General features: G+C 48.6%; 1 protein-coding gene across 6 annotated transcripts in view; it reads left to right on the forward strand.

The window, feature by feature from the left end:
• Positions 1-25,322, forward strand: part of LIN7A (lin-7 homolog A, crumbs cell polarity complex component) — a 72,968-nt gene extending 47,646 nt beyond the window's left edge. The window contains exons 3-7 of one of the 6 annotated variants that reach the window (XM_054173767.1): positions 4,361-4,432; positions 9,248-9,457; positions 19,521-19,729; positions 22,482-22,505; positions 22,644-25,318. In XM_054173767.1, the coding sequence (XP_054029742.1) occupies positions 4,361-4,432; positions 9,248-9,457; positions 19,521-19,729; positions 22,482-22,505; positions 22,644-22,686 (558 nt within the window). In that variant the 3' untranslated portion in view covers positions 22,687-25,318. Of the gene's footprint in view, positions 1-4,360; positions 4,433-9,247; positions 9,458-19,520; positions 19,734-22,481; positions 22,506-22,643 lie in introns of all 6 variants that reach the window. The other 5 variants (XM_054173770.1, XM_054173771.1, XM_054173768.1 and 2 more) reach the window with 5 other exon arrangements.
• The last annotated feature ends 361 nt before the right edge of the window (positions 25,323-25,683 follow it).

The following is a 25,683-nucleotide window of genomic DNA, read 5'->3' on the forward strand; positions in this document are numbered from 1 at the left end:
CTTCTGTTCTCCAGACTGAACAGCTCCAACTCTCAGTCTGCCTCCATAGCAGAGGAGCCCCAGCCCTCTGATCACTCTCCTGGCCCTTCTCTGGACATGTTCTTTTTAGCACCTCCAGATCCTTCTTGTAACAGGGGCTCCAGGTGTGGTCTCAGCATAGTGGAGCAGAGGGGGACAATCACCTGTCTCACCCTGCTGGCCACACTTCTCTTGCTGCAGCCCAGACTCTGGTTGGCTTTCTGGGCTGCAAGTGCACACTGCTGCCTCCTGTTAAGCTTCTCATCCACCAGCACCCCCAAGGCCTTTTCTTCAGGGCTAGGGGGTTCAGAGCCAGTTGCTGCCCAGCCTATATTGGTGCTTGGGATTGCCCTGACCCAGCTGCAGGACCTTACAGTTGGTCGTGTTGAACCTCATGAGGTTGTCTTGGGCCCAGCTCTGCAGCCTGTCCAGGCCTCTCTGCATGGCAGAGGCTTTTAGAAGCTCTAGCCAGCCACAGCATTTACAGCTATGCAAGCAAAAGCAGTGTGTATAGTCTGCACTCATGCTTTAAGATGAAAGGGAGCCTGCAGTTACCAGGCAAACACAGCATTAGTAGTGCTTCAGTGCCATATGGGGTTTGAAGTAACAACTACTCAGTGATTCATTATTGCAATTACACAGTACTATTCTTACATAATGTGCTGGTTGTTCTTATATAAGGATCACCTATGACTTCATGCAAGGAGCACTGAGCTCATCTGTGCAGGATAACACTGCCTATGTATAATCAACCCATGTTTATGATCCATCATGAGCATCATCCAGTAGTACAAAGATAGAACAAAGCAGAGATGCTTTAGAGGCTCTAAGGGGTGGGGGTGGGTGTTTCCATATCTTTTAAAGCAGGGTGAAGTCCTGGACTCTGCTGTGGTCTATGTCAATGTTTCAACAGTGGGAGCAAGCTCTCATTCGAAATGGCCAAAGCAGGAGGCTTTTCAGTGTGCTCCCCTTGTCTCAGCTTTCTTTACTGACCCAAGCTTTTCTGAATTAAGTCCTAGAATGTCCTTAAGTGATGATAATGGTCAAGACAAATAGTATTTTCGCTGTACTTTGAAAGTACACTGTTTTAGGTCTCCAGAATGGGTTTGCATTATTCTTTTGCCTTTCCCATGTGTATGATATCACACAGAATCCCAGAATGTCAGGGACTGGAAGGGACCTGGATAGCTCAGCCAGTCCAACCCCCCTGCCAGAGCAGGAGCACCTGTGTTGAGTAAGTTGAAGTAGAATCATAGAATCAGTATGGTTGGAAAAGACCTCAAGGATCATCAAGCCCAACCCAACACCTGACAACTAAACCATGGCTCCAAGTGCCACATCCAAGCCTTTTTTGAACACCTCCAGGGACAGGGACTCCACCACCTCCCTGGGCAGCACATTCCAATGACAAATTACTCTTGCTGGGAAGAACTTTCTCCTCACCTCCAGCCTAAACTTCCCCTGGCACAGCTTGAGACTGTGTCCTCTTGTTCTGGTGGAAAGGAAGAAAGGAAAGGGAAGAAAGGAAAGGGAAGAAAGGAAAGAAAGTTTTCTAGATTGTGCTCATAGTTATAGGCTGATGCCTAGAGCAGATCACACAGGAACATATCAAGGCAGGTCTTGAATACCTCCAGAGAGGGAGACTCCACAACCCCCCTGGGCAGCCTCTTCCAGTGTTCTGTCACCCTCACAGGGAAAAAAAATCTTCCTCCTGTTTCCATGGAACTTCCTATGCCTCATCTTCCACCACTGCCCCTTGTGCTGGCATTGGGCATCCCCCAGCAGAAGCTGGCTCCAGCCTCTGGGCACTCACCCTGCACATCTTTATCAATGTGAGTGAACTCACAGCAGTTTTGTGGCTCAGTCATTCCAAACATTTTACTACTCAGCGGTGTTTGATTGCCTCTTTGTCTGACCGCTGAGAGCAGAAAGGAGGTCTTTGTAGCCATGTGTTCATCAGTGAGCTAAGTTTCATAGTAACAGGCTCAGTGTGGAGAGAGGTATCATTGTGATGCTGCAAAGCGAGTCATCAGGACAGGGAGTTGGGGAAGTTTTACCTGTCAGTGGAACAGGCCATTGTGTATAGAATCATAGAATCATTTACATTGGAAAAGATATTTAAGGTCATCAAGTCCAGCCACAAACCGAACACTGCCAAGGCTGCCACTAAACCATGTCCCTAAGCACCACCTCTCAGCATAATTACAGAACAAACCAGGTTGGAAGAGACGTCCAAGATCATTCAGTCCAACCTGTCACCCAGCACCATCTAATCAACTAAACCATGGCACCAAGTGCCTCATCCAGGCTCTTTTTAAACAGTTCCAGGGATGGTGATTCCACCACATCCCTGGGCAGCACATCCCAATGGCCAATCTCTCTGTCTGGGAAGAATTTCTTCCCAACATCCAGCCTAAACCTCCCCTGGTGCAGCTTGAAACTGTGTCCTCTTGTTCTGGTGCTGGTTGCCTGGGAGAAGAGACCAACCCCTACCTGGCTACAACCTCCCTTCAGGTAGTTGCAGACAGCAACAAGGTCTCCCCTGAGCCTCCTCTTCTCCAGGCTGAACACCCCCAGCTCCCTCAGCCTGTCCTCCAACTCCCTGATCATTTGTATGGCCTCCTCTGGACCCTCTCCATCAACTCTATGTCCATCCTGTGCTGAGGGCTTCAGATCTGCACTCAGTACTCCAGGTGAGGTCTCAGCAGAGCAGAGCAAAGTGGCAGAATCACCTCTCTGGCTCTGCTGGCAATGCTGCTTTGGATGCAGCCCAGGCTGTGATTTGCCTTCTGTACTGCAAGCTCACACTGCCTGCTCCTGTCCAGCTAATCCTTCTCCTCAGGGCTGCTTTCTCTCACCTCCTCCCCCAGTCTGTACTGATACTGAGGATTGTTCCAGCCCAGGTGCAGAACCCTGCCCTTGCTCTTGGTGACCCTCATGAGGTTCACCTGGGCACCACCTCTCCAGCATGTCCAGGTCCCTCTGGATGCCATCCTGTATCAACAGCACCACTCAGCTTGGTGTCATCTGCACGCTCTCTGTGTCATTGCAATGTGTGCCACAAGTCTATCCCAGCATAAAGCAGCAGGCAGAAAGTTGTACTTCTTGGCAGTGTTGTTCTTTTGCCATTTGTGTGGATGTACAATTCCTTCCTAAGGGATGATCATTGTCCATGTCTGACCTACCAGACTGCCAGTCCTTTTCACCATTCCTAGCTGTGGTTGATGGAAACAAGTACTGTGACCTTTCTCCAGAATTTAACTTTTGCTCCCATTTTCAGCATCTGTATGCTGAGCAACCTACAGTTTTTTTTAACATCAGTCTCCTCCAAATCTTGAGTTCATAGGAAAGTTCAGAGAACAAAGAAGCTATTGTTGGAGGCTAAGACACCACTCAAATCAGTTTGGATCATTTGCATTCCAATCAGTTGCCCTGGAGACACCAATTTTGATTAGGTATTACCTAACTGTCCTGGCTTTGGGAAATTATGTTCTAGAGATGGGAAGGGAATCATGCTGGAAGATGTACAGTTAAGTTTGCAAAGTGACATCAGAAATACAGATTGAGGTCTAGGGAGGTTCTTCTCCCCCTCTGCTCTGCCCTGCTCAGACCACAGCTGCAATCCTGTGTCCAGTTCTGGGCTCCCCAGTTCAAGGGAGACAGAGACCTGCTGGAGAGAGTCCGAGGGAGAGCCACGAGGGGACTTAGGGGACTTGAGCATCGCCCCTGCGAAGAGACTGAGAGTGCTGGGGCTGTTTAGTGTGGAGAAGAGAAGGCTGAGAAGGGATCTGCTCAATGTCTATCACTAGCTGAGGGGTGGGTGTCAAGTGGAGGGGGCCAAGCTTTTTTGGGTGGTGCACAGGAATAAGCCAAGGAACAATGGAGACAAACTTGAACAGAGACAGTTTCAGCTCAACATGAGAAGAAACTTCTTTAGAGTGAGGGTGACAGAGCCCTGGAGCAGGCTGCCCAGAGAGGTTGTGGAGTCTCCTTCTCTGGAGAGAGATTCCAAACCCACCTGGATTCACTCCTGTGCGGAGTACCCTGGGTGATGCTGCTCTGGCAGGGGGGGTTGGACTGGGTGATCTCTGAAGGTCCCTTCCAACCTCTGCTCTCTGAGCTCTTTTCCAACCTGGTTGATTCTATGAGTCTGTGTTCTCTGTCGAGCAAAGCCTGGTGCACACTTTAGCAGCCACTTGGCTGCGCGATGGCCTAGAGAGAGAGCGTTAACGGCGCGTGGTCCGTGTGAGGGGAAAGGGCCTCTCCTTTCTGGGTGGATGAATAGAAAGTCCTTGTTTTGCCGCTCTGATTAACTTTCATTTTATTTCCATGAACATTTTAGGTGTATCAATACATGCATGAAACCATAACTGTTAATGGCTGCCCCGAATTCCGAGCCAGGGCCACTGCAAAGGTAGGCCACCTGCAGCTGCTGCAGTGAACCTTGCCAAAGCGACCCAGTTAATTGACTGTGCGCGTGTGTGTTGCAGGTATTCGTGTGTACACTGTAAGAAAATTTAGACATCAGTGGCAGCCCAGACTCTAGAACCAGTGCTACTTCCCAGGTAACAACCATAATGGAAAATTTCCACCTTTCTGCTGCTTCTGTAGCTTAAGAAAAGAGAATGATTTTTTTGGTTGTTTTTTTTTTTCTTTCACGGGGATTTGATGCATTCTGAAAGGTTGCTTGGCCCGAAGCAAGCCCTACTGATTTCACGCTGCAGAAGTCTGCCTGCGACAGCCAGTGGTTTAGTGGAGTGTTTGCCCAGATGCAGCTCGTCCAGAGAGGACGCAGTGGGTTGGCAGATGATAGGCACAGTGGTCTGGGAGGTGATCTGCTGGAGAGCAGCCCCGTGGAGAGGGACCTGGGAGTCCCGCTGGACAAGAAGTAATCCATGGGACAGGAATGTGCCCTGGTGGCCAAGAAGGCCAGTGGGATCCTGGGGTGTATGGAGACCAGTGTGGCCAGCAGATCCAGGGAGGTTCTCCTCCCCCTCTACTCTGCCCTGCTGAGACCTCCCCTGGAATATTGCATCCAGTTCTGGGCTCCCCAGTTCAGGAGGGACAGGGATCTGCTGGAGAGGGTCCAGTGGAGGGCTGTGAGGATGATTAGGGGACTGGAGCACAGCCTGGTGAGGAGAGGCTGAGGTACCTGGGGCTGTTTAGTCTGGAGAGGAGAAGACTGAGAGGGAGTTTAATAAATGTTTATAAATATCTGAGGGCTGGGGATCAAGAGGGAGGGGACAGGCTCTGCTCACTTGCTCTCTGTGATAGGACAAGGAGCAATGGATGTAAGCTGCAGCCTAGGAGGTTCCACCCCAACACAAGGAGGAACTTCTTCAGTGGGAGGGTCGCAGAGCCCAGGAACAGGCTGCCCAGAGAGGCTGTGGGGTCTCCTTCTCTGGAGGCTTTCAAGGCCTGTGTGGATGTGTTCCTGTGTGACTTGAGCCAGATTGTATGGTCCTGCTCTGGCAGGGGGGTTGGACTCAATGATCTCTTTGGGTCCCTTCCAGCCCCTGACATCCTGTGAGCCTGTGAACCAGTGTTAAACAGAAAAAAGTCATCATCAGAGTGAGGGTAACATCCAAGTAATTATGAAGCCTTTTTTGCAGACAGGTGCCAAAGAATACCTCTAAATATGAGAGGAAGCAGGGTAGAAAGCACACAGTGTTTCCTGGCATCCTGTGATCCTGTGAACTTGTGTTCATACATTCCTCTGTGACCTGAGCTAGATTGTATGGTCCTGCTCTGGCAGGGGGGTTGGACTCAATGATCTCTTTGGGTCCCTTCCAACCCCTGACATTCTGTGATCCTGTGACACTAAACAGTCAAAATTCCACTTTTAACTAGTGGGAGCTGTAGGTACTGAGTAACTGGTAAGGACGGACAGTGCAAAAAAATGGCTTGATCAACAGACTCCACAGCCCATTGCAAGCCCATTTTTCCTAATGCTATCCCATTCAGAACTTGTTATCCACCAGCACTCCCAGGTCCTTCTCCACAGGGCTGCTCTGCAGCAGATCCCCTCCCAACCTGTCCTGCTGCAGTTTATTCTTCCTTCCCAGGTGCAGGACTCTGCACTGAGCCTTGCTGAACCTCATCAGGTTCCTCCTCACCAATGGCTCAATCAAGAGACTCCACAGCCAATTGCAAGGCCATTTTTCCTAATGCATTTCCTGTTTTAATTACATCTGTTGTCTGTGTGGACTTGCCTGAATCACAGAATGGTCTGGGTTGGAAGGGACCTCCAGAGGTCATCCAGTCCAGCCCCCTCTGCAGTCAGCAGGGACATCCCCAATTAGATCAGGTTGCCCAGAGCCCTGTGAGGCCTCACCTTGAATGTCTCCAGGGATGGGGCCTCAACCACCTCCCTGGGAAACCTGTTCCAGTGTTACACTACCACTGCTTTTTCATATCCTTAGTCTGTGGTAGCTACATTACTGCTACTACTAAAATGCTAATTTTCTAAGGGTATTCACACAACCATGGAAGAGCCCATCCTGTGTGCCAGTATGACATGTCCTCTGTATTTCCAGAACATGCACAGAGAGAGGTGCTTCCAGACAAGGAGATGCACCAAGGCTTTCTTGTTTCCATTATCATTTTGTACTCAACACTACCTTCTGGGTGGTACAGCAGGTGCTATGCAAAACAGATAAACCTGCAAAAAAAACCTGTTTCATGGAACACAGGATCACAGCTCACAGGATGCTAGGGGTTGGAAGGGACCTCTGGAGATCATCAAGTCCAACCCCCCCTGCCAGAGCAGGACCAGAGAATCCAGCACAGGTCACACAGGATTGCATCCAGATGGGGATGGAAAGACTCCAGAGAAGGAGACTCCACAATCTCTCTGGGCAGCCTGCTCCAGGGCTCTGTGACCCTGCCAGGGAAGAAGTTCCTCCTCATGTTAAGGTGGAAACTCCTCTGCTGGAGTTTCTATCCATTGCCCCTTGTCCTATCCCAGGGTGCAAGTGAGCAGAGCCTGTGCCCTCCCTCTTGACCCCCAGCCCTCAGATATTGATAGACATTAATTAAATCCCTTCTCAGTCTTCTGATACTTCTTTCTGTTGCCACTGCTGTGAAGTTAGTGACAAAGCTCCCAGGAATCCTAATGGAACTAAGCTCTTACCCTTAGATATTTCTGCTAAGGGATTTTTAACTGAAAGTTGTCTCAGATGATGAAGGTTGGGAGTGTGTTAGAGAATTATTTCTACAGTATCTTAGAGAAGCAAGCTGTGCAGTGGCCAGCAAATACCCTAGCAGACACCAAACTGTAGTATATTTTCCTCCCTAGTTAGAATGCTCCTTTCTGTAGGCTGTTCATGTGACTTTAACCTTTGTCTAACTGAAAGTTGATGGACACTGTAAAACGGTGAGGTGCTGTGGTAAGAAATGTGTGTGTGTGCAACCCTGATTTGTCTGCACCTGCAGGTAGAAGATAGGAAAACCTTGGCTGTGTTGTGGTAGTAAGTGGGGAGAAAGCCAATTAGTGTTTGCCATTCTCATTTCTTATCCATATAGAACAGCAGGGTTAGAGAGCAACGTTTCAATCCTGCAATATTTCCTGGTTATTTCTGGGCTGTCTGCATTGCATTTTTCCTAGTGCCTTCATGTCTGACATAAAATGTATGCATGATGACAAGGTCTGCATGTGCAAACCCCCCCCCCCCCCAACCCCATGTAACTGAGAATGAACCATTGTGTCACGTCATCCACTAGCTTCTGTTCAGCATCAAACATTAGCAGGGTGCTAAAAACGTGAGAGAAATGCAGAAGCCTTCGAGCAGTTTGGACTACAGACGGTGGAAAGGCTTCTGGATGTTTGTGTAATAATTCACTAAGATCTATAAGTAGGAAAATGCTCCTGGTGACAAATTAAATAAGAGAGGTAATACTTTCCTGGATGCAAGCTTTGTTACATCAGGGTTTTGCCATTTTTTTGGTTGCTGGAGTAAGATGAACAATCTTCCTGATTGATTTGTAAATCTAATTGAGTCATAAATCCAGTTTCTTAAGACTGGATTCTCCATTTGGGTCCAATTCTATTACAAAACCTCATGTACCTGTTTTAGGAGTTACTTACTTTTCAAGAGTTCATCAAGATGGTGAATTAATCTCTTTTAAGATAAGAATATCCCTTAAGGATTTTTTTGTTGTTGTTTCCTTCTGTGCCCAAAGAATAAAATAAAGAGTTCTGTACCTCTGAAAGCAGAGCAGAGAGTTAACAATTCAGTTCATAGAATCATAGAATTGTCAGGGCTGGAAAGGACCTCAAGGATCATCCAGTTCCAACCCCCCTGCCATGGCCAGGGACACCTCACACTACAGCAGGTTGCTCACAGCCACATCCAGCCTGGCTGCAAAAACCTCCAGGCATGAGGCTTCCACCACCTCCCTGGGCAACCTGTGCCAGTCTCTCACCACCCTCATGGGGAACAACTTCTTCCTAACATCCAATCTCAATCTCCCCATTTCTAGTTTTGCTCCAGTCCTATCACTCCCTGACACCCTCAAAAGTCCCTCCCAGCTTTCTTGTAGCCCCCTTCAGAGACTGGAAGTCCACAAGAAGGTCTCTTCAGAGCCTTTTCCCAGAGCACATCCCCACCTCTCTGTCTGTCCTCATAGCAGAGCAGCTTCAGCCCTCTGCTCATCCTCATGGACACCTTCCAGCACCTCCAGATCCTTCCTGTAATAGAGGCTCCAGACACAATACTTCAGGTGTGGTCTCAGCAGAGTGGAGCAGAGGGGGAGAATCCCCTCCCTGGCCCTGCTGGCCACACTTCTCTTGCTGCAGCCTGGGATACAATTGGCTTTTATTTCAACTGGGAGCACAGCAGAGGTCACTCTGTATCCCTCAGTAATAAATCCTCTCCCTGTGCAAAGGCACAGAAGAGCTGCAGTAGTGATCTTAAATGTTTGCCACCACGCAGTCAGGCTTCCCACTGCCTACTTCTGGCTCTGCTGCTAACTTGCTGCGTTGTTTCCAACAAGCCACCTGAACTCTCTGTTCCTCTGCTTACCTCTTTATTTCAAAAGCATTGGCATGGAGCTTAAGATTTTTTTATTATTTTTTTTCTTTTTTTTAATGCTTTCAGGCAGTCAGGAAGAGTCAGGGGAAAAACCACTGAAGTGTTTCCACAGGAATGAGTTCTTCCCACAAGTGCACAGCGGAGGGTTCGTCAGTGTTCTCCTACCTAGTCAAATGACTTTCTTTTTCCCCTTCCAGGCAACGGTTGCTGCTTTTGCTGCAAGTGAAGGCCATTCACACCCACGAGTGGTAGAGCTGCCAAAGACTGATGAAGGCCTGGGCTTCAATGTCATGGGAGGAAAGGAACAAAATTCCCCTATTTATATTTCTCGTATCATTCCCGGAGGAGTGGCCGAGAGGCACGGAGGGCTCAAACGGGGGGACCAGCTGCTTTCGGTCAATGGAGTGGTATGTGGAACTTGGACCAAGCTTTCCTTTTCAGCTGGGGTCTCACAGCTGTTCCAACACTGTGCTTAAAGATGCAGCCATATGTCCAGAGAAGGGCAACAAGGCTGGGGAGAGGTCTCAAGCATAAAGCCCTATGAGGAAGCCCTGAAGAGAGGTTGTAGCCAGGTGGGGGTTGGTCTCTTCTCCCAGGCAACTTCAAGCGGAGTCCTTCAGGGATCGGTCCTGGGACCAGGCTTGTTCAACATCTTTGTGGGTGCCATGGACAGTGGCACTGAGTGCACCCTCAGCAAGTTTGCTGATGACACCAAGCTGTGTGGTGCAGCAGACACGCTGGAGGGAAGGGATGCCATCCAGAGGGACCTGGACAGGCTGGAGAGGTGGGCACAAGCCAACCTCCTGAGGTTCAACAAGACCAAGTGCAGGGTCCTGCATCTGGGTCGAGGCAATCCCAGGCACAAATCCAGGCACTGACTGGCTGGAAAGCAGCCCTGAGGAGAGGGACTTGGGGGTGCTGGTGGACAAGAAACTCAATGTGAGCTCTCAGTGTGCACTTGCAGCCCGGAAAGCAAATCAGATCCTGGGCTGCAGCAAGAGAAGTGTGGCCAGCAGGTCAAGGAAGGTGATTCTCCCCCTCTACTCAGCTCTGGTGAGACCCCACCTGGAGCACTGGCTCCAGTTCTGGAGCCCCTATTACAAGAGGGATCTGGAGGTGTTGGAAGGTGTCCAGAGAAGTGCCACGAGGATGAGCAGAGGGCTGGAGCACCTCTCCTGTGAGGACAGACTGAAGGAGTTGGGGCTGTTCAGTCTGGAGAAGAGAAGGCTCTGAGGTGACCTCATTGTGGCCTTCCAGTATCTGAAGGGGGCCTACAAGAAGGCTGGGGAGGGACTTCTCAGGGAGTGATAGGACTAGGGGGAATGGAATGAAGCTGGAGGTGGGGAGATTCAGGCTGGAGGTGAGGAGGAAGTTCTTCAGCATGAGAGTGGTGAAGCCCTGGCATGGGTTGTCCAGGGAGGTGGTTGAGGCCCCATCCCTGGAGGTGTTTAAGCCCAGGCTGGATGAGGCTGTGGCCAGCCTGATGTAGTGTGGGGTGTCCCTGCCCATGGCAGGGGGTTTGGAACTAGATGATCCTTGTGGTCCTTTCCAACCCTGACTGATACTATGAACTATACTATGAACCAGCACCAGAACAAGAGGACACAGTCTCAAGCTGCACCAGGGGAAGTTTAGGCTCAAGGTGAGGAGAAAGTTCTTCCCAGGAAGAGTATTTGGCCATTGCAATGTGCTGCCCAGGGAGGTGGTGGAGTCACCATCCCTGGAGGTGTTCAAAAAAGGATTGGACCTGGTACTTGAAGCCATGGTTTAGTTAGTCATGAGGTGTGAGGTGACAGGTTGGACTTGATGATGTCTGAGGTCTTTTTCAACCGTATTGATTCTATGATTCTATGCAACAACAAGAATTAGCACTGTGAGATAACCTGTGTATATTTGGGGGAGGGTTAGGTTGGATGTTAGGAAGCACCTCCTCACAGAAAGGCTGTTTAGGCACTGGGATGGACTACCCAGGGAGGTGGTGGAGTCACCATCCCTGGAAGGTCTGTAAGAAAAGATTGGATGTTTAGCTGATGTGGTGGTGCTAGGTCACAGGCTGGACTTGATGATCTCAGAGGTCTTCTCCAGCCTCAGTTATTCTGTGATTGTGTGGTGTGATTCAATATGGAGGTAATAATAAAAGGGCTGTTGGAATAGAGGCAATCACAGAATTGTCAGAGTTGGAAGGGACCTCAAGGATCATCCAGTTCCAACCCCCCTGCCATGGGCAGGGACACCTCACGCTAGATCAGGTTGCACAGAGCCACGTCCAGCCTGGCCTTAAAAGCCTCCGGGGATGGGGGAGAGGGAAACCAAGGCTCTGACTATATAATATGTAGTGAAATTCTGCCTTTCATTTTGCTTTTTGTTCCTTTTTACAAGGGAATGTACAGCACTGAAAAGGTAAGCCTGCTCATTCAGCCAGCCTTGCACCTCTCTTAATGAAAACAGAATCCTTTTTCATGCAAAACCTCCATCTAAACCTCAGATTTAAATGCATCAAAGGCGTGTAGGAGCAATGGGCTGCTTCCAGACTTTCCATCTTTAATTTCTTCTTTGTTGCAAGCCTATAAAGAATGAAAAAAAAAATAAAGAAAAGGTGTTTTTTCTCCACCCTTTCATGTTGTCATCTGGTTCTCTCAGCAATAGGTATTCCCTTTCTCTTGAAACAACATACCAGTGTAACACCTCAGACACTTCTATCAACCATCATGTTCTCAAAAGAGGAAATAATTGGTCTGGAAGCTTGTTTGCCCCAGTACACACTGAGGAAGAAAATACACAAACCCAAAAGGCATTGAATAAAGTAAATTGCCTGAACTTAGAATCACAGAGTTGTCAGGGTTGGAAGGGACCTCAAGGAGCAGCCAGTTCCGAACCCCCTGCCATGGGCAGGGACACCTCACACTACAGCAGGTTGCTCACAGCCACAGCCAGCCTGGCCTGAAAAACCTCCAGGCATGAGGCTTCCACCACCTCCCTGGGCAACCTGTGCCAGTCTCTCACCACCCTCATGGGGAACAACTTCTTCACTGATTGGAAGTAAATGAAATAATTTTGTTGTTGTTCAACCACTCTTCAAAGAGGTGGATGAAAAGACAAGTAAAAAGAAGAGTTTATATTCACTCATTGATGGATGGATCCTGAAAAATCCTTTTATTTCCTTCAGCCAAATACCAGGGAGGAAAGCAGTGACCCTTCAGGTGTCAAGATACACGGAATTTAACTCTGTTCTCACCTCTGTTTCATGAGATTATATTCAGTATCAGTATCACTAAGGTTGGAAGAGACCTCAAAGATCATTTCAAAATTCTTCATGAATTTGCTAAAATATCTTAAGCTAACATGGAAAAAAAACAACAAACAAACTAAACAAAACCCCACCATATAAAATTCCCAACTGCATGTAGCATAGCCAGCAGGTCAAGGGAGGTGATTCTCCCCATATACTCTGCTCTGGTGAGACCCCAACTGGAGCACTGTGTGCAGATCTGGAGCCTCTGTTCCAGGAGGGATCTGGAGGTGCTGGAAGGTGTCCAGGGAAGAGCCACAAGGATGGAGCCATGAGGCTGGAGCTGCTCTGCTATGGAGACAGACTGAGGGAGTTGGGGCTGTGCAGTCTGGAGAAGGCTCCCAGGAGACCTTCTTGTGGCCTTCCAGTATCTGAAGGGGGCTACAAGAAAGCTGGGGAGGAACTTTTGAGGGTGTCAGGGAGTGATAAGACTGGGGGGAATGGAGCAAAACTAGAAATGGGGAGATTGAGATTGGATGTTAGGAAGAAGTTGTTCCCCATGAGGGTGGTGAGAGACTGGCACAGGTTGCCTAGGGAGGTGGTGGAAGCCTCATGCTTGGAGGTTTTTGCAGCCAGGCTGGATGTGGCTGTGAGCAACCTGCTTTAGTGTGAGGTGTCCCTGTCCATGGCAGGGGGGTTGGAATTGGATGCTCCTTGAGGTCCTTTCCAACCCTAACAATCCCATGATTCTCACAGTCTGGGCCCAGCTAAACCCACAGGATATAATTCATTAAAAAAGGCAAAAATTATAGAAGTGGCAATTTGTTTGCAGACAGCTTGAGACAGGAGGAAAAAGGTCTAAAATTACCATTGTTCACTGGGACCTGTTCACCCTGTGCCTCTCTTAATTTGGCTAAAGAAAAGCAAATAACCTACAGTGTGTGCACGGCAACAGGAGGCTCAGCAGCAGAACACGAGGTGGAAATGAAATCTCTCTGGCTTGTTTGTGCTCAGAACTTGGTGGTTATCCAACTTCATAATTACCAACATAAAACCAGAGCTCTGTGTTCAGAGCCCAGATTCATTATCCCAGTGTGCCTGGGGTCACTTTTCCTTGAGTGCTTTCACCAAGTGCTGGGAAAGGGAATAAAAAGTGTTTTCTTCCTGTGCTGGGGATTTGGTTACATGCTTTGGTCCCACACCCCCTGAAGGAAAGGAAACTGAAAGCAGTTAGCCCTGCAGATGGCTCAGCACAGACATTCCTTGGTGGCTGTTCCTATCTGGCAAAGACTCTGCATGTGGTCAGACACCTGATGTGAGTCAGGTACAAGAGGGGATGCAAAATTTGGCTAACTTTTCAGCCAAGCATTTGTTGACAACCCTCATAGAAATACTCTCCTGTTTCTCCACTTGTGGGTTAAGAGTCAGATTCCCTTTTTGGTCTGCAGGAACAGTGGGATTGATATTTTTTTTCCCCCCTTTTATATTTATGATATCTGTGAACCTCATACAGTAATGGTTGGTGTTTCCCCACACTATTATCTGCAGGTTTTTTGTCTCTTCTTATCTCTACAGTATTTTCATACAATCATAGAATTGTCAGGGTTGGAAGGGACCTCAAGGATCATCCAGTTCCAAGCCCCCTGCCATTCCCCCCAGTCCTATCCCTGACACCCTCAAAAGTCCCTCCCCAGCTTTCTTGGAGCCCCCTTCAGATACTGAAAGGCCACAATTTGGTCTTCTGGGAGCCTTCTCCTCTCCAGACCTGAACAGCCCCAACTCTCTCAGTCTGTCCTCATAGGAGAGCAGCTCCAGCCCTCTGCTCATCCTTGTGGCCCTTCTATGGACCCCTTCCAGCACCTCCAGATCCTTCCTGTAATAGTGGCTCCAGAACTGGATGCAGTGCTCCAGGTGGGGTCTCCCAGAGTGGAGTAGAGGGGGCGAATCACCTCCCTTGACCTGCTGGCTGTGCCTCTCTTGATGCAGCCCAGGATGTTACTGGCTTTCTGGGCTGCAAGTGCACACTGCTGGCTCCTGTTGAGCTTGTCACAGAAGGCCACCAGGTTTGACAGGCAGGATTTGCCCTTGGTGAAGCCCTGCTGCTTGTGCCAAATCCCCTCTTTGTTACTGTTCTGCCTCAGCAGTGCCTCCAGGAGGATCTGCTCCATGATCTTACTAGGCACAGAGGTGAGACTGCCTGGTCATCCCTCATTCTCTTCTTGAAGATGGGGAGTTATGTTTCCCCTTTTCCAGTCAGTAGTGTTTTGCATGCTTCTTTTTGATTTCTTTTTCCCAGTGTTGGAAATACAGATGTAGGTAATATATAAACATAGGCAAGGAAAAATTACACATTAAAAACCCATACACATTCCAAACCAAACTTATGAAATCTCATGTTACTACAAAAGACTGAGCTTCTTGAGGATCTCTGGACTTCATGATCTTAGAGGTCCTTTCTGGCCTGGATCAGAGGTCTGGATGGTTGGACTCAATGCTGGTGGTTGGACTCGATGATCTCAGAGGTCTTTTCCAACCCAAACAATTCTGTGATTCTGTGTTTGGTGGTTAGTTCAAAGTAGCATGAGTGTCAGATCCTCAGAATGTCCCCAGCCAGTGTAATCCACTCAGCAACATTCCTTTCACAGGTGTGATTGATACCAGTGGGAGTCCATCACCAGGACAACCTCAGAGGCTTACAGAGGCATAAGAATTCAAACAGAGAACCATAGAATGGTCCAGGCTCATCCAGTCCAACCTCCCTGCAGTCAGCAGGGACATCCCCAACTGGATCAGGCTGCCCAGGGCCTCCTCCAGCCTCACCTTGAAGAGCTCCAGGGAAGGAGCCTCAACCACCTCCCTGGGCAACCTGTGCCAGTCTTCCACCACCCTCAGAGGAAAGACCTTGCTCCTAACATCCAATCTAAATCTTCTCTGCTCTAGTTTGAAGCCATTGCCCCTGGTCCTGTCCCTGCAGGCCTTTGCAAACAGTCTCTCTCTATCCATCCTTCCTGTAGCCCCCTTCAGGTACTGGCAGGCTGCTATTAGGTCTCCCTGGAGCCTCCAGCTGAACACCCCCAGCTCCCTCGGCCTGTCCTCATAGCAGAGCTGCTCCAACCCCCTGATCATCTTCATGTTCCTCCTCTGGACCCTCTCCATCAGCTCCATGTCCTTCCTGTGCTGAGGGCTCCAGACCTGCACACAGCCCTCCAGGTGAGGTCTCAGCAGAGCAGAGCAAAGTGGCAGAATCACCTCTCTGGCTCTGCTGGCAGTGCTGCTTTGGATGCAGCCCAGGCTGTGATTTGCCTTCTGTGCTGCAAGCTCACACTGCCTGCTCCTGACCAGCTTCTCATCCACCAGGAGCCCCAGGTCCTTTTTCTCAGGGCTGCTTTTTCTCACCTCCTCCCCCAGTCTGTACTGACAGTGAGGATTGTTCCAGCCCAGGTGCAGAGCTCTGCCCTTGCTCTTGTTCACCATCATGAAGTTCACCTGGGCACCACCTCTCTCTCTCCAGCCTGTCCAGGTCCCTCTGGATGCCATCCGGTCCCTCCAGTGTGTCGAAAGCACCACTCAGCTTGGTGTTGTTTGCACACTGCTGGTGTTGCACTCAACCTCACTGTCTGTGTCACTGGTGAAAATATTAAACATCACAGGTCCTTGTACAGACCCATGAGGGACACCACTGTCACTGCAGAGGCAGAAGAATTACAACAACAAACCAACTTCCTGTGCTGGGATAAACTCTTTCCCCTTCCTAAGAGGGGCTCTGCTGTTTAAGTGGTGCAGCTACTGCTACACAGGTGAAGCATTTGTAATATGAGTGGAAGGACCAATGAAGATGTTAATACAGAAATCATATTAACAGCAGCTGAAAACTCTGGTTGTTAAGACCTGAGTCAGGTACATTTGGAGAGTAGGATTCATTTGAGCAGCACTGCCTTTGTTGTTTTCCCCCTCTGATTATGGTTCAGAGCTTTAGGCTTGATTCTGTGTCATTACTGTTCAAGTCAATGGGAGTTTTCCATTGACCTGGATAGCAACAAAGTCAAACCCTTAATTTGTAATTAGGGGAAGGGGGGGGTGGGGGTGGGGTGTGGAAACAAACAATAACAAAAATAAAATGGAAGAACAAGGCCAGAGGCAAAAGGGAAAGAAAAAAGGCAATCATGAATTAAATGCAGTTTAGCAAGTTGTATGAAGTCTTGAAGTCCACCATCTCTTTATTCTGTACAGAGCAGATACAATCACAATTGCTTGTTGGTGCTGGGGCCACTCAGCCAAATCTTGGAAGGCAAATGAATCTTTCAGCTGCTTTGGTGTAGCTTGGGAGACTACAATTTTTGCTCACAGCCTGTTTGTACTGTTCCACAGCAAAGCTGATCATGAGAACCCTTCATGGCCTGTTGTTTCCTCTTGAATGTCCAGGCCACATCACACTGACCATGATCCCCCCACCAAAAAAAAAGCATCAAATGTAAAACAGAGTCAAATGTGATACAGTTCCTCTCCAGGCAAGAACTGTGTCAACAAAAGCCAGTATCAAAGCCAGGCACACAGCAATGAATTATGATGGATAGCCTGGTTCCAGCATGTGGTAGTTATGATTGCTTCTTCTAACACTGAGCAGTTACAGGGCAGTGGTATGAATAAAAGGGGTGCAGGTGGGGAATTAATGAAAATATAAATTACTTATTAATTTCACAGCCCTGCCACCCACAGAACTTACCTACAGGATCAGCAAGATATTATTGACAGGCTGGTTGCTCTGTTGTACAACAGCTCCCAGGACACAGGAAGGGGTGCAAGGAGTTTAAAGATCAGCATCTGGAAAATGAATCCACCAGCAGTGTCATAGAATCATAGAATGGTCTGGGCCAGAAGGGACCTCCAGAGCTCATCCAGTCCAGCTTCCCCGCAGACAGCAGGGACATCCCCAACTAGATCAGGCTGCCCAGGGCCTCCTCCAGCCTCACTTTGAAGATCTCCAGGGAAGGAGCCTCAACCACCTCCCTGGGAAACCTGTGCCAGTCTTCCACCACCCTCATAGGAAAGAACTTGTTCCTAACATCCAATCTAAATCTGCTCTGCTCTAGTTTGAAGCCATTGCCACTCGTCCTGTTCCCTGCATGCCTTTGCAAAGAGTCTCTCTGCATCCTTCCTGTAGCCCCCTTCAGGTACTCAAAGGCTCCTGTTAGGTCTCCCTGGGGCCTCCTCTTCTCCAGGCTGAACACCCCCAGCTCCTTCAGCCTGTCCTCCAACCCCCTGATCATTTGCATGGCCTCCTCTGGACCCTCTCCATCAGCTCCATGTCCTTCCTGTGCTGAGGGCTCCAGACCTGCACTCAGCACTCCAGGTGAGGTCTCAGCAGAGCAGAGCAAAGTGGCAGAATCACCTCTCTGGCTCTGCTGGCAATGCTGCTTTGGATGCAGCCCAGGCTGTGATTTGCCTTCTGTGCTGCAAGCTCACACTGCCTGCTCCTGGCCAGCTTCTCATCCACCAGCAGCCCCAAGTCCTTTTCCTCAGGGCTGCTTTCTCTCACCTCCTCCCCCAGTCTGTACTGACAGTGAGGATTGTTCCAGCCCAGGTGCAGAGCCGTGCCCTTGCTCTTGTTGAACCTCATGAGGTTCACCTGGGCACCACCTCTCTCTCCAGCCTGTCCAGGTCCCTCTGGATGCCATCCTGTCCCTCTGGGGTATCGACAGCACCACTCAGCTTGGTGCCTTCTGAATGTGTATTGCATCTGCTTTTTGAAAGTTATAAATCATGATTCCTAGCTCATCATGGGCCACAGCAGAATCAATTCTTATTCACTCTTCTTGCACAGTCGAATGAGAGAGGTAAAAATAGAAAGAATTTTCCTCTGGCAGTTGCTATAACAATGCTTAAGTTATTCTCTTAGCATGAATTTCACTTCAGATATTTTCCATGTTGCTCCTTCTCTTTGGAAGCCTGTGGTGTAGTTTCATTTTAAATAGCCCAGGATACATAAGTGTTTTTAAATATGGCACATAATACATTTTGCTGTACGTAGGGGGGGAAAAAAATCACTCCTTTTAAAATGGTGAAGATCACAGTTGTGCAAGCTTTTTTAGAATAGAATAGAATAGAATAGAATAGAATAGAATAGAATAGAATAGAATAGAATAGCATAGAATAGAATAGAATAGAATAGAATAGACCAGGTTGGAAGAGACCTTCACAATCATCGTGTCCAACCTATCATCCAACACCACCCAACCAACTAAACCATGCAACCAAGCGTCCTGTCAAGCCTCGCCCTGAACACCCCCAGCGACGGCGACCCCACCACCTCCTCAGGCAGCCCATTCCAATGGGCAATCACTCTCTCTGTGTAACACTTCCTCCTAACCTCCAGCCTAAACCTCCCCTGACACAGCCTGAGACTGTATCCTCTTGTTCTGGTGCTGGTTGCCTGGGAGAAGAGACTAACCTCTGCCTGACTTCAAGCCCCCTTCAGGTAGTTGTAGAGAGCAATAAGGTCATCCCTGAGTCTCCTCTTCTCCAGGCTAAGCAACCCCAGCTCCCTCAGCCTCTCCTCACAGGGCTGTGTTCCAAGCCCCTCACCAACTTTGTTGCCCTTCTCTGGACACGCTCCAGCAAGTCAACACCAAGATACTTTTGTTTGTTGGACTATGTCCTACAATACACATGGGAAATCATAGGATCATAGTATTGTCAGGGCTGGAAGGGACCTCAAGCTTTGTCACTAACTTCACAGTAGTGGGAACATAAAGAAGTATCAGAAGACTGAGAGGGGATTTAATTAATGTTTATAAATATCTGAGGGCTGGGGGTCAGGAGGGAGGGCACAGGCTCTGCTCACTTGCACCCTGGGATAGGACAAGGGGCAATGGATACAAACTCCAGCACAGGAGGTTCCACCTCAACATGAGGAGGAACTTCCTCCCTGGGAGGGTCACAGAGCCCTGGAACAGGCTGCCCAGAGAGGTTGTGGAGTCTCCTTCTCTGGAGCCTTTCCAGCCCCATCTGGATGCATTCCTGTGTGACCTGTGCTCCTGCTCTGTCAGGGGGGTTGAACTTGATGATTTTTGAAGGTCCCTTCCAACCCCTAACCCCCTGTGATCCTAAGATCCCTTGAAAAATGTGAGCTGTGGATGCTTTCTAAAAGCCCAACAGCTTTTCTGTAGGGGGGGGGGGGGAAGAGAGAGGACAAAGCTGTGGCCATTGTTGTTCTGATGAATTCTTCTTGTCCCTGCTCCCAGAGCGTGGAAGGAGAGCACCACGAGAAGGCGGTGGAGCTGCTGAAGGCGGCCAAGGACAGCGTGAAGCTGGTGGTGCGCTACACGCCCAAGGTGCTGGAGGAGATGGAGGCTCGCTTCGAGAAGCTGAGGACAGCCCGGCGCAGGCAGCAGCAGCAGCTGCTCCTCCAGCAGCAGCAGCAGCAGCAAACCACACAGCAAAACCACATGTCGTAGGTGAGAGCATTCAGTGGTCTTCCCTAAGGCACCCACCTGGCCCAGCAGCTGTCAGAATCATAGAATTGTCAGGGCTGGAAGGGACCCCAAGGATCAGCCAGTTCCAAGGCCTCTGCCATGGGCAGGGACACCTCACACTACAGCAGGTTGCTCACAGCCACATCCAGCCTGGCTGCAAAAACCTCCAGGCATGAGGCTTCCACCACCTCCCTGGGCAACCTGTGCCAGTCTCTCACCACCCTCATGGGGAACAACTTCTTCCTCACATCCAATCTCAATCTCCCCATTTCTAGTTTTGCTCCATTCCCCCCAGTCCTATCACTCCCTGACACCCTAAAAATTCCCTCCCCAGCTTTCTCATAGCCCCCTTCAGAGACTGGAAGGCCACAATTAGGTCTCTTCAGAGCCTTCTCTTCTCCAGACTGAACAGCCCCAACTCCCTCAGTCTGTCCTCATAGGAGAGGTGTTCCAGCCTTCTGCTCATCCTTGTGGCTCTTCTCTGGACACCTTGCAGCACCTCCAGATCCCTCCTGTAATAGGGGCTCCAAAAGTCCCCTGGGATCTGTCAGGGAAGGGCCCAGCCCAGCCCCAGGCAGAAGCAGAGCAGCTGTGGGAGGCTCTGGGACAGCCCCAGACCTGAGCATCAGGGCACCTCCCTGGGGGCAGGGACAGGGCAGGATGTGGCCAGCAGGCTGGACTGGCTCTAGTGGGTTGACATTGAGTGAGGGTGAGGAGAGTTTATTCTTCTCTACATTTCCACATGGTCTGACCCAGTGAAAATGCATTTTGGAAACATCTGGAAGGCCCTATGAAATTCTGGAGCCAATTTCCAGCTGACAACCCCAAGAGAACAGCCAGTCCAGCTTATCAGCAGGAGCAGGGAAGTCATTCTGCTGCTGTACTCGGCTCTGGCCACACCTTGAGGACTGTGTCCAGTTCTGGGACCCTCAGTTTAGGAAAGATGTTGAGTTGCTGGAAGGTGTCCAGAGAAGGGCAACAAAGCTGGGGAGGGGTTTGGAGCCCAGCCCTGTGAGGAGAGGCTGAGGGAGCTGGGGTTCCTTAGCCTGGAGAAGAGGAGGCTCAGGGGAGACCTTCTTGCTGTCTACAACTCCCTGAAGGGAGGTTGTAGCCAGGTGGGGGTTGGTCTCTTCTCCCAGACAACCAGCACCAGAACAAGAGGACACAGTCTCAAGCTGCACCAGAGGAGGTTCAGGCTGGATGTTAGGAAGAAGTTCTTCCCAGCAAGAGAGATTGGCCATTGGAATGTGCTGCCCAGGGAGGTGGTGGAGTCCCCATCCCTGGAGGTGTTTAGGAAGAGCCTGGATGAGGCACTTGGTGCCATGGTTTAGTTGATGAGATGGTGTTGGGTGATAGGTGGGACTCGATGATCTCAAAGGTCTTTTCCAACCAGGGTAATTCTGTTCTGTTCTCTTCTATTCTATTATCTGCCAGCAAGACTTCATAAATGGAGTTCTGATTTGCTGCTGGTATGTGAAACGTCTTCCTAGTCCTTCAGGCTTACCAGGTCTCTGGTTCCTACAGGTTCCTACAGATTCCTCTGCAGGAAACCTACAAATGGCTTCCTTCTCATCTCTGCTTTGGGAGGAAGCATTTAATTCACTGTTGAGTGAGATTCAGTGTTAGAATAGCTTCCAGGAGGCTTGCAAGTTTTACAGTGTAGTCAAAGCGCAGGGCATCTGAGGTACAGAGGTTCTCCAGATGCACTGAGAGTTTGGGATGGGGTGGATACTTTTATAGATATGCTGTATTTGGCCAAATGAAATGAAGTAAGTAGGAGGCAATGACTTCACACCTCAGTCCTCCACATCTCACACCAGCTGTTCCCAAATCAGGATGTTTGTACCAGTAAGAGTCTACAGGTGACTCAGAAAGTCCCTAGATGGTCAGAACTGAAGCTCCAGGTGATGGTTTCATCATTATTGATGTTGAAACCCACTTCTGTTGATATTTGGGGGAAAATACTTACCTTGTAGACTCCCTGTGCTGTGCCCACCAGAAATGTTGGCTTTATTGATGCAAAGAAAGGTTCTGAGGGTGATCTGAGTGTGTCCAGAGAAGGGCCACGAGGATGAGCAGAGGGCTGGAGCTGCTCTGCTATGGAGACAGACTGAGAAAGTTGGGGCTGTTCAGTCTGGAGAAGAGAAGGCTCCCAGGAGACCAAATTGTGGCCTTCCAGTATCTGTTGCGGGCTACAAGAAAGCTGGGGAGAGACTTCTGAGGGTGTCAGGGAGTGATAGGAGTGGGGGGAATGGAACAAAACTAGAAATGGGTAGATTCAGACTGGATGTTAGGAAGAAGTTGTTCCCCATGAGGGTGGTGAGAGACTGGCACAGGTTGCCCAGGGAGGTGGTGGAAGCCTCATGCCTGGAGGTTTTTGCAGCCAGGCTGGATGTGGCTGTGAGCAACCTGCTGCAGTGTGAGGTGTCCCTGCCCATGGCAGGGGGTTTGGAACTGCATGTTCCTTGAGGTCCCTTCCAACCCTGGCAATTCTGTGATTCTATGAATCCCACCTCGGGGCCTCAACTCAGCCAGGAGTTATAAGCAGTAGTATTTAATGAAGTAAGTTTTGGGTTCCTTTGTAAAGCATCCAATGTATACACATGTATACATGTGAGATGTATACACATGAATACATGCACATGTGATGAATACATGCACATATGATGAATACATGCACATATGATGAATACATTCACAGTCTCACATGAAGGTTTTCCTTTGTTTCAGTTCCCTGAATCTTTGCATTAGCAGGTAAGATGTTTTTACTGATTGTATTTGATTTTTGTTCCTTTAATCTGCTCAGGGAGAAAGTGCAGGCAGAGACAGAACAGCAGCTTAGCTCTTCAATGCCTTGTGCTTGCTCTGAGAAATGTGTTTCTTTACTTCTAGGTTATTCTCAAGGAAAAAAAAGCCTCAGTCAAGAGCTCAGTAATCAAGCAACCAGAGCTGTACTTCAGGATTCCAGCACAAGGAAACAACTACAGGAAGAGAAAACAGAATTCATCTGGAGAATGTTCAGTACAAGAAGAGTGCAGTTAGGGCAGCCATAGGGAAGGTACCTTTCATGATAAGGCTTTTCAGCACCCAGCAGTCACAGGTTCATCAGACTTCTGGGACTCTGCCTGAGGAGAAGATCACGCTGGGCAAACCCTCTGAACCCAGAGATGTCCAGGGCTTCCACGTGGTTCTGGCTGATCTGATCTTGCACTCCTTACTCTTGACAGCTTGGCCAGTTGGCTTTCTTTAGTTCAGTGTAAAATTTGGCTCAAGGAGATCAAGATTGGCTGCTTTTGGGAACGGGATCTTTCTCTGTAGTTATCTCCAGAAACCCAACAACTCCACCAGTTCAAAGTTTTCACCACCTCAAATGCATACATCCTGCTTGACCGCCACTTTGTACTAAATATTGTAGAGCTGTTTTAACCTAACTTCCTGTTTATAATTTCCTGCTTTCCCCTCTGGAAAGAGCAATTTACTATATTTATAAAGTATTCCATTTGTAGAAGCAATTGGCTTTTTACACTTGGTGTTCCCCATATATTTTATTATGCATCAAAGACAGAGTGAGGAGGTTTTTTGGGTCCATTTTAGTTTTGTTAGTAGTAAAGGTAGGGAATCCTAGAGCTGTATTTTTGAAGGTAGATATTGCTTGTATCTATCCTAGCTACTATTCAGAATTCTATAACTTGGATATATTCTATATTTATGCCATAAAATATATATATATATATATATATCTTGTCTGAATGTACCTGTTAGAGAAGTAGGGTCTTTGCTTAGCATGTGTTGCAAAAGTAGTAAGCTGATGTTAGCAAAAGACCAAGCTTTGTTTGGCAGCTAGTACTGTGAGAGCATAATCTCAGCTTTTCTCTATTCTTTAAGTTATTCTCCCCAGCCTAATGTTAATATATTTTAGGGAGGAGGAAGGATAAGTTTCAGGGCTGGAGCCTGTTGTTAATATGTTTTAGGGAGGAGGAAGGATAAGTTTCAGGGCTGGAGCCTGCTGTTAATATGTTTTAGGGAGGAGGAAGGATAAGTTTCAGGGCTGGAGCACCTCTCCTGTGAGGACAGACTGAGGGAGTTGGAGCTGTTCAGTCTGGAGAAGAGAAGGCTCCCAGGAGACCTTCTTGAGCCCTGAAAGGGTCTACAAAGAAACTGGGGAGGGACTTTTTAGGGTGACAGGGAGTGATAGGATTAGGGTGGAGTGGAGCAAAACTAGAAATGGGTAGACTGAGATTGGATGTTAGGAAGAAGTTGTTCCCCATGAGGGTGGTGAGAGACTGGCACAGGTTGCCCAGGGAGGTGGTAGAAGCCTCATGCCTGGAGGTTTTGAAGGCCAGGCTGGATGTGGCTGTGAGCAGCCTGCTGTAGTGTGAGGTGTCCCTGTCCATGGCAGGGGGGTTGGAACTGGATGCTCCTTAAGGTCCCTTCCAGCCCTAACAATTCTAGGAGTCTAAATTGTCTCTGTTAAGGCTCAACACATTATCATTTAAACCAATTTGAAGCTAAGACTTCTGATGCATTTATGTTATTATTTTGTTTGTAAATCGAACCAAATTGGAACATGTAAACAAATTCTATGACTTAAGTTCTTAAGTTTACATGTCTGCTTTTCCAAAGAAAACAGTCAAAGCTGGAAGGCTTGTAACTGTCAGCTACTTGCAACCATTCTAAGTCCCCAAATGGATCACTTTCAGCATGCCTTCTGTGCTCCATTAGAAAAGAGTGGGGGGAGAAAAAGCAACTTAGGGAAGAACCCTTGCATGTTGAAGGCTCCAGCTGATGTCAGTGTAAGTTTAGCAACCTGAAGAATGTGGGAATAGTCTGAACCAGTGTTCTGGTTGTGAACTTGGAACAAAGAAGCAATTACTGTTTTGAAGGATCTGTTCTCAAATAGAGAGAGAGAGAGAGAGGCAAACCAAACCAGGGGCAACTGGCAGTATCAGAGCACATGTTAGAAACCAAATGCAAGCCCAGCCAACAGTCTTGACAGTGTTTGATTAGTGTAAGTAGCCATTGAGAGGAAACCATTGTATTTTTAAAACCAAACAGCATGAATTCATCCAGAGAAGCCTCATTTTATACAGAGAAGTAATTCTATCTAGTGGTCATTGATGACAGTGTTCATTAAGACAGTGGAGTCTGAGAACTACCAGAATTAAAGAGGAATTATATTGTATCTGCACGGTGTCTTTTTATACCTTAATAAAATTGTACCTACCTATTTTCAAGCTGTATTCTCAGCCAGGCACTGCTGGTGGTGGTGGTCTATAAAATGTTGTTACTATGACTGCACATAACTCTTCTGTGTCTCCTCAGTGTGATTTCAAGTGCACTGGTAACTGCAGTTTCCAGAGCCCAATTATTCCAGATTCAGTCAGCCCACTGCACTGCATTCTTCCACGCTGCCTTGCCACCTCCTCCCCTCCTGTGCCTCCAAAACCGTGGAGTGGAATGTGCTGATTGAAAAATTTCAGTGCTAGAATGCCATTCATACAGAGAAGCCCTAGCAAACACATTTCCATATGTGATTATTCAATAAATTATTTATACACCCTAAAATTAACATTCCAGTCTCTGACAACGACATTTGACAATCAGATGAAAGAAAAATCTCAGTGAAGCACAAATGTTAATGAAGTGGTTCAAAGAAGAAGCAGGAAGGAACAGCTTTGAAAGGGTCACTTTTCCAGGTCCCTTACTGATCAATAAAACATACAGCCACTTCGTCACAGAAACATCTGTGTCCCTAAATCACAGAATTGTCAGGGTTGGAAGGGACCTCAAGGAGCATCCAATTCCAGCCCTGCTGCCATGGGCAGGGACACCTCACACTACAGCAGGTTGCTCACAGCCACATCCAGCCTGGCCTGAAAAACCTCCAGGGATGAGGCTTCCACCACCTCCCTGGGCAACCTGTGCCAGTCTC

Source organism: Dryobates pubescens, chromosome 27 (assembly GCF_014839835.1).
Source record: "Dryobates pubescens isolate bDryPub1 chromosome 27, bDryPub1.pri, whole genome shotgun sequence".
Classification (NCBI taxonomy): Eukaryota; Metazoa; Chordata; class Aves; order Piciformes; family Picidae; genus Dryobates; species Dryobates pubescens.